Source organism: Mustela lutreola, chromosome 3 (genome assembly GCF_030435805.1).
Source record: "Mustela lutreola isolate mMusLut2 chromosome 3, mMusLut2.pri, whole genome shotgun sequence".
Taxonomy (NCBI): Eukaryota; Metazoa; Chordata; class Mammalia; order Carnivora; family Mustelidae; genus Mustela; species Mustela lutreola.
The window spans coordinates 37,969,638-37,984,499 of NC_081292.1; the positions used below are offsets into that span (position 1 = coordinate 37,969,638).

The following is a 14,862-nucleotide window of genomic DNA, read 5'->3' on the forward strand; positions in this document are numbered from 1 at the left end:
ATTACACCATATATATATATATATATATATATATATATATATATATATATTAATGCCAATCCCTCTCAAAATCCAAAAAACTGAACAGAATGGAATACTTCCAAATGCACCTTATGAGTTCAACATTACTCAGATACCAAACCCAGACAAAGGACACTACAGGACAGTTACTGGCCAACATCCCTGAAAATATATAAGTAAAAATTCTCAGTAAGGTATTAGCAAACTGAATTCAACAGCATTTAAAAAAAAAATCACAGAGCATGATCAAGTGGGATTTATCCCTAGGATGCCAGGATGGTTTAACATATTCAACACAACACATTAACAAATGAAGGATAAAAATCATATCTCATTAGATGCAGAAAAATTATGACAATATTCAACACCCTTTCATGATAAAAGCTTTCAACAAATTAGGTATAGAAGGAATGTACTTCAACATGATAAAAGTCATATATGATACCACGATAGCTAACATCATACTCAATGGTGAAAAGCTGAAAGCTTTTCCTGTAAGAATAGGAAAAAGATAAAGATGCCCACTCCCACTACTTTCACTCAAAGTAATTCTGGAAATCCCAGCCACAACAACGAGGAAACAAAAGGCATCCAAATTGGAAAGTGAGCATTAAAATTATGTTGGCAGATAACATTATCTTACATATAGAAAACTCTAAAGAATCCTATAAGAAACACTGCAGGACTAATAAATTCAGTAAAATTACAGGATAAAGGTAAATACACAAAAATCAGTGTTTTTATATGCTATTAATGAGTTATCACAGAGAAATTTAAGAAACACTCTTGCTTACAACAGCATCAAAAAACAAAACACTGTATCTAAAGTGCTCTACAGGGGTGCTTGGGTGGCTCAGTTAATTAAGTGTCTGACTTTGGGTCAGATTACAAACCCAAAGTCCTGGGAGCAAGTCCCACCTTGAGCTTCCTGATCAGTGGGGAGTCTACTTCTCTCTTTCTCTATCTCAAATAAATAAATAAAATCTTAAAAAAAAATAAAGTCATCTACAGATTCAATGCTATCCCTATCAAAATTCCAATGGCATTTTTCACATATATAGGAAAAACAATTCCAACATTCGTATGGAGCCACAAAAATGATCCCAAATAGCCAAAGTAATCTTGAGAAAGAAGAACAAAGCTGGAAGCATCACACTTCCTAACTTCAAATATATTACAAAACTACAATAATCAAAACAGTATGGTACTGGCATTAAAAACAGACACACACCAGGCGCCTGGGTGGCTCAGTGGATTAAGCCTCTGCCTTCGGCTCAGGTCATGATCTCAGGGTCCTGGGATCGAGTCCAGCATCGGGCTCTCTGCTCAGCAGGGAGCCTGCTTCCTCCTCTCTCTCTGCCTGCCTCTCTGCCTACTTGTGATCTCTCTCTGTCAAATAAATAAATAAAATCTTAAAAAAAAAAAAAAAAAAAAAAAAACGTGACACACATCAATGAAAGAGAACTGAGAGCTAAGAAATAAACCCATACATACACAGTCAATTAATCCTGGACAAAGGCACCAAGAACACACAATGGAGAGATGATGGTCTCTTCAATAAATCACGCTGGAGAAAATTGGATATCCAGTTACAAAATGATAAATGAAAACAGACTCGATCTTACACCACTCATACAAATTAACTCAGAATGAATGAAAGAGTTAAATATAAGACCTGAAATTGTTCAACTACTAACAGAACACATAGTGGAAAAGGTTCCTTGACATTAGTCATAGCAATGATTTTTAGAAACAACACCAAAAGCACAGGCAACAAAAACTAAGAAAAAAAAGGAAAGAAAAAATTTAAAAAAAGAGTGGGACTATATCATATTAAAAAGCTTCTGCACAGCCAAGGAAACTATCAATAAAATGAAAAGATAACCTATGTTATGGGAGAATATATGTGTAAGCCATGTATCTCGTAAGGGGTTAATAACTAAAATATAAAAAATGAACTTCTACAATATCAAAGAACAATCCAAGTAAAAATGAACAAAAGAAATGAATATTTTTCTAAAGAAGTGACATAAATGACCAACAGATACCTGAAAAGATGCTGAATATCAACAACCATAGGAAAAACACAGATCAAAACCACAATGAAATATAACTCCAAACCTCTTAGGATGGCTATTATCAAATAGACAAGAAATAACAAATTCTGAAAATAGGGAGCCTTTGTAAAACATTGGTGGTAATGTAAATTGGTATTGTCTTTATGGAAAACTGTACAGAGGTTCCTCAAAAATTCAAAAATAAAACTACCATATTATCCACTTCTGGCAATCCCACTTCTGGTTTTATATGAAAAGAAAACAGTATTATTTCAAAGAGACATCTATATTCTCATGTTCACTGCAGCATTACTCAAAACAGCCATGAGTGGAAATAACCTAAGTGATACATACATACATACACACACAAACACACACGCACGCGCACATACACACACACACACACACACACACACACACGTGCATATTATTCAGCTATGAAAAATAAAGAAATCCTGCCATTTGTAACAACACAGATGAACCTGAAGTACATTGTGGTAAATGAAATAAGCCAGACAAAGACAAATACTATGTGGAATCTTTAAAAAAAAAAAAAAAAAACAGCGTTGGGGAGCCTGGGTGGCTCAATGGGTTAAGCCTCTGCCTTCAGCTTGGGTCATGATCCCAGGGTCCTGGGATCGAGCCCCACATCGGGCTCTCTGCTCCATTGAGAACCTGCTTCCTCCTCTCTCTCTGCCTGCCTCTGCCTACTTGTGAGCTCTGTCTGTCAAATAAATAAATAAATGTGTCAAGCTCACAGAAACAATAGAATAATAATGTTTGACAGGTCCTGGATGGAATGGGCAATGTCAAAGGGTACAACTAACTCTTCAGTTATAAGCTGAACAAGACCTAAGATTCTAATGTACAACTTGGTGACTACAGTTAATACTACTATATTGTATACTTGAAATTTGCTAAGAATAGATCTTATTCTCATCAAAAAAATTAAAAAGTTAAAGAAAGAAAAAAGTTAACTGTGAGGTAAAAGGTATTAACTTGATGGTATGAATCCTTTCACAATGTATACTTACATCATCACACTGTACACTTTAAATAAATGCATTTTGTCTACATCTCCATAAAAGTGGGACTAAAATGAAAAAACACAGCCAATAAACAAAATATATAAATATATAAATAAAGGATTCCACCTACAGTGAAACTCAGAAGTATCTATTTCTCTACTACATTCCAAAATGGACTCGAATATAATCTCCAGTATTAATTTTAAAAGATTGAAGATAAACAGCAAAGAATAGGAAGCACCTTAATGCTTGCTGCACCTGACTAAACTGAATACCTCACTTACCAGAAGAATTTGGTATACCTCTGAGCGCAAGTAAATTCAGGATCAGATTCATGTATTTAAAATTTCTTCAGCAAAACATTATTTTTCTGTGTATCTTAAAGAAATGTGGTTTGGCTTATTCTTCTCTCAGCTGAGAATGTGAAGGAACATTTATAACTACTACTGTCACTCCTCTACGTATTACTTGGTTTTGAATTACTCAATTTCTCCACCCTTTCCTGTGGCCTGTCACCAGGACAGATAACTTAGGAATCACTGCCAGGGACTTTCAGGATTCTCTGCTGAATCCTCCATTCACCTTCTTTACACAAAGGTCAATGCCCCACTTTCCAATCTTGTTTCACCACTGCAGTTACAACACCACACACAAGAACTCAAACCCAAGGTCTGAAGTTTGTAGGCAGCACATATAGCCAAAGATTGGAAATTATTTATCTATATACTCCATTTATAAAATTCTTCACTAGATCAAAATGATATGAACTTACTTTAATTCATCTTATCAACAATTATGTGGCTTCTCTGAACTGTTACACAGGAACCATGTACACGTGTACCAGAGTATTCATCTCCTTCACAGTATAAAAGGGGTTCCCTTGTGAGAGTAAAGACAACCCCCTTAATTTATAGGGAATTCTTTCTCACTTTTTTACATGAGTAAGCTACAGACAGAATGTAGACTACATTATCTGCTATTGTAATCACCACTATCATTAACCCACAGCGGTGCAAGTGAGGAAATCAATAATAGTACAATAAATTCCACAGTCCAAGTCAGCATTTTGGAACCCTGTTAAATTTCTGAGAAGATAGTTGTCTTAGTCCATTTGGGCTGCTATAAAAAACACCACAGACTGGGTAGCTTGGTAGCTTATAACAGCAACAGATTTATTTCTCACAGTTCTGGAGTCTGGGAAGACCAGGATCAAGGTGCCAACATGGTCTGGTTTGAGAGCCCTCTTCCCAGTTCATAGCTGGTACCTTTTCACTGTGTCCTCACATGGCAAAAGAGACAGGCATCTCTCTGGAGCCTCTTTAGATGACTCTAATCCCATTTATGAGGGCTCATGACTTAAGCATCTCCCAAAGATCCTATCTCCTAACACCATTATCTTTGGGGAGAATTTCAATATATGAATTTTGGCAGGTGTGGAAGTGAGTGAGGGGGACTACTAAAGTAGTAGTCACTTAAATTAATCCCACCTCATTTAAGAGAATTAAAGTGTGTTATTTTTTCCTAAAGGCCATATAAATATTGTTAATAGCCTTACCAACACTTCGTTCTGCATAGTGCTCAAGCTTCAAGCACAAGATAGGACACTTCCCTCTTCTAAACTAACTAAACAAATAATGGATTTCCACAACATCAAAATGTGCAAGAAGAAAGGACAACAAGATTGTCCTGTAACTCCAAGCACTTACCAGCGACTAAAAGTACGTATATATATTAAGAAAAAGCTGTTTGTTTATCCCCAGTTTTTACTAATAATTTTAAAGTTTTGGTTTAGGTACAAAAGATTTTTTTTTATGAACAGTGAGTATTCTATAATTAGCCTTGCAGTTATATTTATCAGGTCAAAAGATTTTATAGGGGTTTTTTTTTGGAGGGGGGTTGTTGTTTTTGTTTTTTAAACTTTCTAGGTCATACATAGGCCCAAACAAATAGTTCTTTAAAAACAAATTTACTGGGACACCTGGGTGGCTCAGTTGGTTAAGCAGCTGCCTTCGGCTCAGGTCATGATCCCAGCGTCCTGGGATCGAGTCCCACATCGGGCTCCTTGCTCAGCGGGGAGCCTGCTTCTCCCTCTGCCTCTGCCTGCCACTCTGTCTGCCTGTGCTCGCTCTCTCCCCCCCTCTCTCTCTGATAAATAAATAAAATCTTAAAAAAAAAAAATGTACTACTGCTCTAGGTTGAAGAAGCTTTTTTGCAAGAATTATTAGTAAGATGAGCAAAGCACACACAACCATAAAATAAGAACTATGCAGCAAGTCCTGCCCTCTTTTACAGGTGAGGCCCACAGAGGCTGAAAAGCAAGAATATGCAAAAGGAGAGGAGCATATAGTTAAATGTAAGTTACTGAGCTAAGTGTTGGATCCACATAGTTCATTAGAGTGAACTAGTTAAATAAGTCAGACCTGGACCACTGATGATGTGTCATGAACGAAATTCTGCAACCAAAGTTAAAAAAAAAAAAAAAAGCTCACAAGTAAAATCTGAAGGGTGTAAAGGGTCTAGATAACAGAAATGTCTCCCAGAGTAAAGAGCTAACAGTTAAGTATTTTCCGAGTGAAATATCAATGTATTTAAAAAATTCAGTGTGAATATGAGGAATTTCAGAAACAAGACAGAGGATCATAGGGGAAGGGAAGGAAAAATGAAACAAGACGAAATCAAAGAGGGAGACAAACCATAAGAGAGTCTTAATTTCAAGAAACAGGGGAGCGAGGTGGGAGGGTTGGGGTAGTTGGGTGATGGACACTGGGAAGTGTGGTGAGTGCTGTGAATTGTGTAAGACTGATAAATCACAGACCTGTACCCCTGAAACAAATAACACATTATATGTTAATTTAAAAGTAATATTAAGAATTCAGTGTGAGCATCATGGTGGCCTTTATTTGACCTAAAACAACAACGTGGGGGCGTCTGGGTGGCACAGATGGTTGAGCATCAGACTTTTGGCTCAAGTCATGATTTCCAGGTCCTGGGATCAAGTGCAGTGTTGGGCTCCCAGCTCAGTGGGGAGCCTGCTTCTCCCTCTCCCCCTGCTGGTGCTGTCTCTCTCTCTCTCTCTCAAATGAATAAGTAAAATCTTTAAAAAAAAAAAAAAATTAAACACAACTCGGGTCATCCTGTCATCAAAAAAAAATCTCTATAAAACTAATTACGGAGGGCCTGGGTGGCTTGGTCAGTTGAGCTACATACTCTTGGCTTCAGCTCAGGTCCTGATCTCAGGGTAGAAAAATGGAGATCCACACTCAGCAGAGAGTCAGCTTGAGACTCTCTCCCTTTCCTTCTCCTCCAAGATCATGCATGTGAACTTGCTAAAACAAACAAGTCTTAATTATCATATGATCTCTCTGATATGAGGAATTTGAAAGGCAGGATAAGGAGTTGTCGGGGGTAGGAAAGGAAAAAATGAAACAAGATGGGATCAGGAGGGAGACAAACCATAAGAGACTCTTTATCTTTCAAAACAAACTGAGGGTTGCTGGGGCGTAGTGGGTAGGGATAGGGTGGCTGAGTTATGGACATTGGGAGGGTATGTGCTATGGTGAGTGCTGTGAAATGTGTAAGCCTGATGATTCACAGACCTGTACCCCTGGGGCAAATAATACATTATATGTTAATAAAATATCGTTGCATGAAAAAATAAATAAATAAATCTTTAAAAAATGACTTACAGAGACATGCTAAGGCAGTATATTGTAATTATGTCTAGAGTCACCCTCAATCATCATATATCTCTTTCTTTAAGTCTCCTTAGAAGGTTACATAAATATCTTGACAATGCTGTTCAGTGCCCTGAAGAGCAGGAAATCAATAAATGTTGGTAGAATTAAACTGAACTTTACAAACTAGACATACCCTTCTTATCAAGGCATTTAGCAATATTATATTTTTGTAATGACATTTTCTGAATTAGACCTCAAATTTCTAACTTTTAAGTAGTGTTTATTACATTGTCAAATATCAACAGTAGTATTTTTAAAAGATTCATATCTATAACTCTAAATGATCCCTTCATTTAATCAACCTCCCAATTTATGAAATAAGTATTTTCTTCATGTGATTCTACAATGTAATAATTTGAAATAATTTAAATTAAATATGGACTTATTCAGTTTTACTAGTACATGTGTAACTTTTAAACTTAATTTCCTACTACACTAATCAAAGCCTAAAACAGGAAAATAAACTGTTTAAAAATGTGTTTCATCTACAATGTCTTACTGAAAAATTAATTCCAATCACTAACCTAAGTATTACTCTCCCGGGATGGACACTGCTGAATAATTTGTCCAAATGTCAACTGCAATTTTCAAAAATCTTTTCTACCTCAAAATTTTAAACATCTGCAAAAAATACTTGTTTTGAGGGTATTTTACATTCATGACACTTGACCTTTTGCTGTACACACCACAAAATTCAAGTCTCAAATACCATGCAAGCAGGAAACCTGATCATTCCTGCAGTAGCCATCTGCATGGTCCAATATCAAATATTAGTTCTAGGTTGCACTAAGTCATGTGTTACAAATCTTTTTCTGCAGCCTCTATAATTAGTTGTAATTTGCCTCTTTTAAAATGTGTTTCTTATGGGACATCTGGCCTTGAAACTTCCACCTTCCGATTGAAAAAATACTTAGTGTCTGGATTTTTTTTCTCTTTTAATATGGAGCTCTCCATGGGTGGTATAACCAAGTCCAGACTTCTAAAAAAAAAAAAATTAAATTCCAGGAACAGATGATGATTAAGACCACTTAAGTATTACCTAAAATGAATGTAAAATAAAACTCTGTTGTAATAGAACTATTTCACAGATCTCCCATGTTTTTCATGTTTACAAAATAAATTCTCATGGAAATATAGCATTGGTCTACTTACTTCCAGAAACTACATCAAATTAGATGATAAAAGGTTAGAATCAAAGATTTCATAAAAGGAGAAAAGGATGAGCCCAGTGGCCTGATATGACAAAATATCTTCTTAAAATAGGAAATTATTTTAACGTCATAAATAACCTTAATTCACAGACTGGTTATATTTAGGACACACTAAAATTGCCCTAACATTTAATAAATTATTAAATTGTTAAAATTAATACTCATCTCATCATCATCAACTCATTTGGTTCTAGAAAGCATTTTTTAAACTGCAAGTAAAATATGGGCTAACAAAAAAGTAGTAAAAATGAAGAGACAATACTTTTCTATGAAAATGAAAAATTTATAATATACTACTATCAGATCTATTTCCTTCCTATATTAAATAATTTTTTCTAGAAACTTCTTTAAAAATCAGTATTACACCTTTACAAAAAAGAAAAAACACTAAGAAATGTAAAATGGTCAGAGAAAAGGTCAGAAAAAAAAATCAGCCTCTGATGCCGAAACTTCAAAAACACAATGAAATTTGATAGGTTTCTTAAATCCTACATATGAATGAAATCATATGGTATTTGTCTTTCAATGACTTATTTTGCTTAGCATAATACTCTCTAGTTCTATCCACATCATTCTTTTTATGGCTGAGTAATATTCCATTGTGTATATATATATATACCACAGCTTCTTTATCCATTCAAATCAGTAAAGAGGGGAAAAAGGAGGCAAGCCAAGAAACAAACTTTTAACTATAGAGAACACACTAATGGCTACCAGAGGGGAGGTGGGTGTAGGGATATGTGAAATAGATGATAGGGATTAAGGCTGCACTTGTGATGAGTACCAGGTGTTGTACAGAAGTGTTAAATTACTATATGCTACACCTGAAATTACTGTAACACTATATGTTAACTTAAATATTCATCTCAAAAAATGAGAAATGTTCATCTCATTTAAAAATGTCATGTAAATATAAAAAAATCATACAACTCTTTTGCAAAAATTCAAAAACTTCACATGAAAATTGGACACAATCAGGTCCTACTTCTACTAGAGACAGATAATAAGCCATCTACATGATCGCTATGATGGCTATGATTAGATTCAGTGAAATCAGTATGAAAATAACCATTAGATGTTTTATCCAAATATAAGAATACCCTTTTGCAATTATGTTACTTTAATAGGTATGTAAGAAACTCTAAGTGTATATAAACTTTGTGTAAAAGGTGACATATCCCAAAAGTTAAAGAAATAACACCATTAACTATTAAAATAGGTTAACATAAAAAACTAGGTTCAATAACTTACCTGTATTCCATCTTTAAGTTTCAAAATGCATTCCATTGTATTGATGGTAATTACTACTGGTTCTGAACCCAGTTTTGTCCAGGGTACATGGATCCTCAACTCATGAATATGTCCACTTAAAAAAGTGAATGGTAATTTCAGTTCCTTAAAACAAAAATATTAAAAGTTAGTAAGTGCTTAATTTTTTCATTATAATATCCACATTACTTTCTGAAAAGAGAAATGAAATTTCTAAAACAAGGGGCTCCTGGGTGGCTCAGTGGGTTACACCTCTGCCTTCGGCCCAGATCATGATCTCAGAGTCCTGGGATGAAGCCCCGCATCTGGCTCTCTGCTCAGCGGGGAGCCTGCTTCCCCCCTCTCTCTCTGCCTACCTCTCTGGCTACTTGTGGTCTCTCTCTCTCTGTCCAATAAAAGTAAATAAAATCTTTTTAAAAAAAAAAGAAATTTCTAAAACAAAAATATTTTAAGAAATACTATTCAACAAAAAGTACCAAATAACTTGTTAAACTATAGGTTATGATACACAACACAAACCTATTGTACAAGTTACTTTTAATAAGCTAGTTAACCCGCCTAGGCCTCCATTGCTTTTTCTGCTGAATGAATATAATATAAAATATGTGGTACATAACAGAAGTTCATATACAGTAGTGGTTTTAATAATCACAGTAGACAGTAGCACTAAGATAACTGAATGGCATATTGTTTCAAATCTCCATTCAAAACATGTCTTTAAAATGTGTTTTAAACTAACAGAACAGGACTGTAAGGCAAGTTAAAAGGGAATTGAGAGAGCAGAGTTAAAAGGTAAGAGAGTGACCCAACAAAATAAAAATTAACCAAACTTGAAAAATAAAAAAAGTACTGAGTTTTACCTAATTTAAGATTGTACCCAGATAATATCTGATTATAAAATTTAAATATTTTCTTACTGATTTCCATTATTATTAGAAAGAAGGTAAGAAATAAAAACATAAATGTCACCATAATCACTTTTTAGTACGAACTTGTTACACTGACAAAATTCTTAAAAATTTACAAAGGAAAAAACTGCAGTGTAGATTATACCTGAATCACATTTTAAGTTATTTCAACTCTTTGGGAAAATTAAGATATACATTAAACTTATTCATCCACAATTGCCCATCTACTTAGGTTAGTAACAAAGCAAAATAGCTAAATATAGGCAATATGGCAAACCACTGGGAAACTTGTTGAATATATCTGTGTCTCAGTTTATCTGTAAAATCTGGATAACAATAGTATCACTGAGAATTAACTGAATTTATACAAAGTGCTCAGAATATTATCTTCCTCTACGAATAACTGTTACAAAAACACTAACTACGCTTACATACATATGGGCCTCATGTAGGTATTCAGAAGTCGTTTTTTCCTCCAAGGGCAGAATACTTAAAATCTATTTCTACTATATTATTCTAATGGAGTGTCACACTTTAAGTATTTGCCATTAAAATTTGAAAGATCAATCTGAAGTATAAACCAATTATATTTTCATCAGCATCTATATCAAAAACAATGTTTACTCAGCACTTACCATGCACCAGGCACTTTACCAGCATACAATTATTTAATCCTTATAAGACCCCCAAAAGGTAAATATTATTATTCTACCAATTTTACAGATGAAGAATCTGAGGCATGGAAGAGTCAAGTAACCTCCTAAAATGACACAACTTGGAAAACCAGGACTCAAAACTGGAAAATATGATGCCAGAACCCTTCCTCTTCACCACAACTATACTTCATCTATACTTCCATTATGAGAACTTAATACCTTTCCATTGGTTATGCATCTATTTGGACAATGAGCCCATGATAATGCCATTTCTACCATTTCCTGACTTCTGTAACAAAGGAACATTTGTGAAATGCCTACCACAGTCACAATTTATGGGTACAAATTGGATTTTTGCAGGAAGTAGTCAAAAGCACCTCGGTATCATCAGAATGCTGCTAATCAACTTAAACCACTACTACATAAACACTAACACAAGAGGCAGCATTCTATATTTGAACACGGAATTTTGAGCCATATCACCCCTATCGAAATCCACTTGAACACTTATCATCTGACTATAATCAAGATTATTCCCATTTCCTCAGAGTTGTGAAAAATGAGAATATATTTATGCCTTGTAAAAGACAAAACACGGATGTTGTTATAGTAGACAGACCATCCTTAATATAACTATAAAAACAAGTTTCATTCCTTTTACTTCAAGATAAACTGTATAAGTTTAAAATACTTTATTCACTTATAACTTCAGAAATACATTGCAAAAAATATATTCCAAAAACCAGAACATATATGACTGCACAAAGAATATCAGTAAAGAAGAATTTAAGAAGGGGGTTAAAAAGTTCAAAAACCTAATTCTAGGTAGGCTATAACAAAATATTCTAACAGAATACAAGCACACTTTAAAACTAAATTTTAGGGCGCCTGGGTGGCTCAGTGGGTTAAAGCCTCTGCCTTTGGATCAGGTCATGATCCCAGAGTCCTGGAATCGAGTCCCGCATTAGGCTCCCTGCTCAGCAGGGAGCCTGCTTCCCTCTCTCTCTCTGACTGCCTCTCTGCCTACTTGTAATCTCTGTCTGTCAAATAAATAAATAAATCTGAAAAAAATTTAATTAAAAAATCTAAATTTCATAAGTAACAAAACCAAACATAGACAAATCTAAAAACCTTCATGCAGCAAAGAAAACATTCAAGAGAAAAAAGGCAACCTATGTAATAGGAAAAAATATATGTAAACCATTTATCTGATAAGGGTGAATATCTAAAATAAACAACACAAAGTAATTCCAATTTAAAAGTGGATAAATGAACAGATATTTCTCAAAAGAATATGTACAAATTGCCAGCAAGTATATGAAAAGATGTTCAACATCACTAATCAAGGAAATGCAAATCAAAACCACAATGACCTACCATCTCACACCTGTTGGAATGGCCATTATCAAAAGTAACAAGTGGGGCACCTGGGTGGCTCAGTGGGTTAAAGCCTCTGCCTTCGGCTCAGGTCGTGATCCCAGGGTCCTGGGATCGAACCCCACCTCAGGCTCTCAGCTCAGCGGGGAGCCTGCTTTCTCCTCTCTCTCTCTCTGCCTGCCTCTCTGCCTACTTGTGGTCTGTCAAATAAATAAATAAAATTAAAAAAAAAAAAAGTAACAAGTGCGAGCAGGTATGAAGAGAAATTGGAATGCTTGTGTGCCATTGGTGAAAATGTAAAATGATACAGCCACTAAAGAAAGCATTATGGAAGTTCCTCAAAAATTAATAGAATCACCACATGAAATCAGTTCTGAGTATATATGAAAAAGAACTGAAAATAGGATCTCAAAAAGATATTTGCAGAACCATTTCACTGCAGCATTAATCACAATAGTCAAGAGGTAGAAGCAGCCTAAATGTCCACTGAAAGATAAATGGATAAAGAAGATGTGGTATATACAATCAAATATAACCAATCTTCTAAAAAGAGGAAATTCTGTCATATGCTACAACATGACTAAACATGGTAAAGACATTATACTAAGTGAAATAAATCAGTCACAAAAAGACAAATACTGTAAGATTCTACATATATAAGGCATCTGAAGTAGTAAAATTCTTAGATACAAAGTAAAATGGTGGTTGCCAGGTGCCATGGGGGGAAAAGGAAAAAGGAAGTTGTTAAATGGTTACAGAGTTTTAATTTTTGAAAGATGAAGAAGTTCTAAAGATCTATTAAAAACAATGTGCATATAGTTAACACTAGACTATACTTCAAAATAGCTAAGATGGTAAATTTTATGTTACATGCTTTTTACTACAAAATAAAAATGAATACAGGACAGGACTTTAAAAATTCTGAGTTAGGATTCGGTGGCGGCTCCTGAGCAGACCGGTCTTCTCTCACTTGCGCACCTCGCTCCGCTTCCTCTGCAACCATGTCTGACAAACCCGATATGGCTGAGATTGAGAAATTCGGTAAGTCTAAATTGAAGACAGAAACACAAGAGAAAAATCCACTGCCTTCAAAAGAAACGATGGAACAGGAGAAGCAAGCGGGCGAATCATAATGAGGTGGGAGCCGCTGATACGCACTATACATTCCACAAGCATTGCCTTATTTCTTTTTAGCTGTTTAACTTTTAAGATGCAAAGAGGTTGGATCAAGTTTAAATGACTGTGGTCCCTTTGTTCTTATCAAAGAATCTGAACTACTGACTGGGAAGCCAAACCTCCTATACATCGGCAGGGAAAGGAAAATAATTTGTATGCCGGCAAAGGAAGAAGCTGGGTGGACACAACTAGTAAAAACTAAGCTGTTCCTAGGTGTCTTGCCGGGCAGTAAACTGAAGTTTAGTCAGAGTGCCATTTTTTTTCTTTGAATGATTTTAAGTATTGGAATGCACAATTTTTTAATACGCAAATAAAAAGTTTAAAATGTGAAAAAAAAATTCTGAGTTGGGGGCGCCTGGGTGGCTCAGTGGGTTAAAGCTTCTGCCTTCGGCTCGGGTCATGATCTCAGAGTCCTGGGATCGAGCTCCACATCGAGCCCCGCATCGGGCTCTCTGCTCAGCAGGGAGCCTGCTTCCTCCTCTCTCCCTGCCTGCCTGACTACTTGTAATCTCTGTCCATCAAATGAATAAATAAAATCTTGAAAAAAAAAAAAAAAAAGAATTCTGAGTTAGGAAGTTGGCAAATCCTCTTTCCAAAAAGCAATCACAAAACTAGACAAAGTTGTCAAAAAAGAAAGAAAAAAAATCAGGGGCAAAAAAGAAATCTAACCTAAGGCCACAGCATTTGTTGGTACAATCAACAAAACAGCAGACTGGCCAGAAAATTAACAGACTTGCTATGATTTCACATATCCCTGATAGTCTAGAAAGCTATATGCATTTGACAGGTTGTGCTTACTTAGAGGAGAGGGACCTAACAAGCTACGCATTCATGGTTAACCAAGAGGCTTTGTAATCCAGTAAGTTAAAAAAAGAGGGGGCAAGGATCACATTTATAAATTCCCTGAATTGTGAGCATTATCTAATATATGTATAGGAGTGGAAGAAAGTCTATGTAAAAAGTTAGATTTACTGGTTCAATGGTAAAAACAGTCTCTAGCCAATCAATGGCTGATGACTGTTATAGTGACCCAGGGTAATCCCTAGAAAGCCAGAACTGAACACACAAAGAATGGCTGGAGGTGGTATGGGGGCATCAACATTAGAGGCCACACACTACAGGGGAAACACCAAAGGCAAATCACTAAAAAATAAACATAAACCAATATCAACAATAATGGCTGATGACTGTTATAGTGACCCAGGGTAATCCCTAGAAAGCCAGAATTGAACACACAAAGAATGGCTGGAGGTGGTATGGGGGCATCAACATTAGAGGCCACACACTACAGGGGAAACACCAAAGGCAAATCACTAAAAAATAAACATAAACCAATATCAACAATAATCATCCCCTGGATAGAGGAAATCCGAATTCAGAGTTGCTATAACTTACTATCTATAAATTGCCCAGTTTTCAACC

The 14,862-nt window shown here is 35.4% G+C and overlaps 2 protein-coding genes across 8 annotated transcripts in view; one reads left to right on the forward strand and one right to left on the reverse strand.

Moving 5' to 3' along the window:
* VPS13B (vacuolar protein sorting 13 homolog B) overlaps positions 1-14,862 on the reverse strand; it is a 792,142-nt gene that overhangs the window by 766,107 nt on the left and 11,173 nt on the right. For all 7 annotated transcript variants that reach the window (XM_059165934.1, XM_059165936.1, XM_059165932.1 and 4 more), the window contains exon 3: positions 9,306-9,449. In XM_059165934.1, the coding sequence (XP_059021917.1) occupies positions 9,306-9,449 (144 nt within the window). The remainder of the gene's footprint in view (positions 1-9,305; positions 9,450-14,862) is intronic.
* Positions 13,209-13,397, forward strand: LOC131826555 (thymosin beta-4-like). The gene has a single exon (XM_059165938.1). It carries the CDS (start codon positions 13,266-13,268, stop codon positions 13,395-13,397), a length of 132 nt encoding a protein of 43 aa, XP_059021921.1. The 5' UTR covers positions 13,209-13,265.